This window comes from Limulus polyphemus, unplaced genomic scaffold (assembly GCF_000517525.1).
Source record: "Limulus polyphemus unplaced genomic scaffold, Limulus_polyphemus-2.1.2 Scaffold11, whole genome shotgun sequence".
Lineage (NCBI taxonomy): Eukaryota > Metazoa > Arthropoda > Merostomata > Xiphosura > Limulidae > Limulus > Limulus polyphemus.
The window spans coordinates 1,921,741-1,924,617 of record NW_013665621.1 but is presented as its reverse complement, the minus strand read 5'-3'; the positions used below and the strand labels follow the sequence as shown (position 1 = coordinate 1,924,617).

General features: G+C 32.1%; 1 protein-coding gene across 1 annotated transcript in view; it reads left to right on the top strand.

Moving 5' to 3' along the window:
- LOC106478580 (adenylate kinase 9-like) overlaps positions 1-2,877 on the top strand; it is a 59,187-nt gene that overhangs the window by 30,715 nt on the left and 25,595 nt on the right. Inside the window, exons 18-19 of the mRNA XM_022382458.1 lie at positions 302-426; positions 1,394-1,580. Of these exons, the coding sequence (XP_022238166.1) occupies positions 302-426; positions 1,394-1,580 (312 nt within the window). The remainder of the gene's footprint in view (positions 1-301; positions 427-1,393; positions 1,581-2,877) is intronic.

Sequence of the window (2,877 nt, the reverse complement as noted above, 5' to 3'; positions counted from 1 at the left end):
AAGATATTAATTTACTATCACTGAAGTGAATCTTGCTTAAATACTGTACTGTGTTTAAGTGATATTTTCTCTGTTTTGTTCTTTCTTCAGGTAAATAAAAGTAAGTCAGAAAATTCTTAAATTTATATAATTTTTTCATTACAGATATTGGTTATTTGTGTTTTATTTGCAGTAGGAGTACGCGAATGAATAGTGTGAATGTGAAGCCCCTTTTTTATCGATTTCTGTAGATTTTTTTAAAGTTTTAGATCATTAATTAGGAAATAATACTGTTGAAAAATCTTACTTTATTTTTGCTCAGACCTTTGAAGATAACCTGAATGGTAGTATTGAAGATGTCGAACACTTTTTCCAAGAGGCTGATGCTAATCTTCCTCATAGTTCCCTTCAGATTGTGAGAAAATGGTGGATGGATGAGCCTTTTAAGTAAGTTCAAACTATTGTGTTTGTTTTGCAGCTTCATAATCTCAATTATTAAATAATTTTTTTGAGTGCATAAAAAAATATTTTCTTACATTAGAACTGACTCGGTTAAAGAAACTCAGTAGCCCTATTTGTTAACTTTTACCATTTGTATAGCTTCTTCAGAATTTCTGAGGGAATTAAGTTACTGTTGCTGAATATATTTAAAGCTTTTCAGTTGGAAAACCTTTGGTTATGGAAAAATTGTTGCCCCCCAGTGGCACAGCGGTATGTCTATGGACTTACAACGCTAGAAACCGGGTTTCGATACCCGTGGTAGGCGGAGCACGGATAGCCCATTGTGTGGCTTTGTGCTTAACTTCAAACAAACAAACAAACAAGAAGCCCCCAGTGGCACAGAGGTAAGTCTACAGACTTACAACGCTAGAAACCGGGTTTCAATACCCGTGGTGGGCAGAGCACAGATAGCCCTTGTGTAGCTTTGTGCATAATTGAAAAAAACAAACAAAAATTGTTTTCAAACTTGAAATAAGCTGTTTATACAAAGTGTTTTATCCTGTATATAAAAATAACACACACATACATACATAAAATAAAGCTTAAACTGATGAGAAGGAAAGCTTTATTTGGTCATAGTTTAGTATATTTGAGGTTATTCTTCACATAGCTGTATGAAACTTCTATCAGTAAAGTGTCATTAATATACAGCTAAACTGGAGGGAAACTTTCATATAAACAACAGTACTATCTACTAGCAGTGTTAATGTTTTGGACTTACAATGCTAAAATCTAGAGTCTAGTTGCGTAGCTTTGCGTTAATAAAAGAAATCAACAGTTATCTTCTAAAATTTAAGAGTGATAGGTTTTATAGACTTGGACTAAGAACAATATCCTCAATTTTTGTTTTACAAAATTTTGATTGGTTAATAATATTTGAGATGTGTTTTCTCATTATTTTGGGCTCATTTAGGACCCAAGGTTTTGTTCTACAATCCTTTCCTAATGACATCAGTGATGTGAAGTACATGCTTCAAGAAGCCTGGTGTCCAGATGTTATCTTGTATCTGAAAACTGATGTAAAAGTTACTGTTAAACAGCGACTGCCAAATCTTCTTGAGGAATGGAAAAAGAGAAGACAACAGGATCAAGAAAGAAAGGTTATAAAACAGTCTTGTTTCTCTTCACAATTCCCTAAGATAATATTAGTTGCTGTTCTTTAAGGGTAGTGATAAGCAGTAGAATATTTATAGAGTATACTTGGACAGGATTAACTACATGATAGTTTGATTCATTTGGATCTGGTGAAGAAATTTTATATTTTAAAAAGCCACTTGATAAATGTTCACTATTGTTCCTCACTCAAAATTTAACTGCATATTTTTAAAAAAGGAAAAAGAAGAGGAAAGAGTGCTTTAATAGCATTTCAAGTTTTATTAGGACTCAACCTGTTGATCCTTATGATGATATTATAATACAGGGTTTTTCAGGCCATTCTTTTAATGCATCTTTACAATGTCTCGTGTTTTTCAAGTTGCAAGATATAACTTCATAAGAATAATACTTACTTTTTATGCTTTTCTTTTTAAATGCTTCCATACTCACTTCGGTAATAAGGTTGTATTTTACTTTTATCAACTAAACTTTTTCTTTGCTGTTGATGGTAACATTTGTTTTACTTTATTGCTATCACCATGGGTATCCTTTACTGTACATGACGCAAGGTTTTAGTGTCTTACGTTCACAATTTTATTATTATACTTTTGGTTTATGTTATACAAATTAGTAGAGCATAAAATCTTAGCTAATAATCCATATCTTAATAGTTTACAAGTTTTAAGTTCTTAATTCTACAAGGCAGTTTTTAAAAAATCCTGAATTTCCCCTAGTTTTACACACATGACACATTTTCTCTAGGCATCTTCTTTTCTATATTTTATCCACCACCCCTCCAAAAAGTATGAAATTAAATCTAAATTACTCACTGTAAAATTGTCATTGCTCAGAAAAACCATAATTTTTATAGCCTTCAAATGAAGAAATAGAGAAAGTGTCAGAATACAAATCTTTAGGACAAACCCTCAAAATGGAAAATACAACAAGGGAAGAAATTATGGTAACAATAAAGGTAACGTGGCAATGTTTTGGAATGTATAAAGAAATTCTAGAGGATCAAGATATCCTCATTACTTTGAAGAAGAAGATCATGGATCAGTGTGTACTACCAACCTTAGCATATGGCTGCCAAACATGGGCACTAACAAAATAGATAAGGAAAAAGATAGATACAACACAAAGAGCTATGGAAAGAAAAATAGTTCATATAACACTACAAGATAGATGGAGAAATGACAGAATAAGAAAAACAACAAATATAATAGATGCAGTGGGGTTCATTCTAAGAACTAAATAGAAATGGGCTGGGCAAGAAGCAAGGTATTCCGATAATAGGTGGAC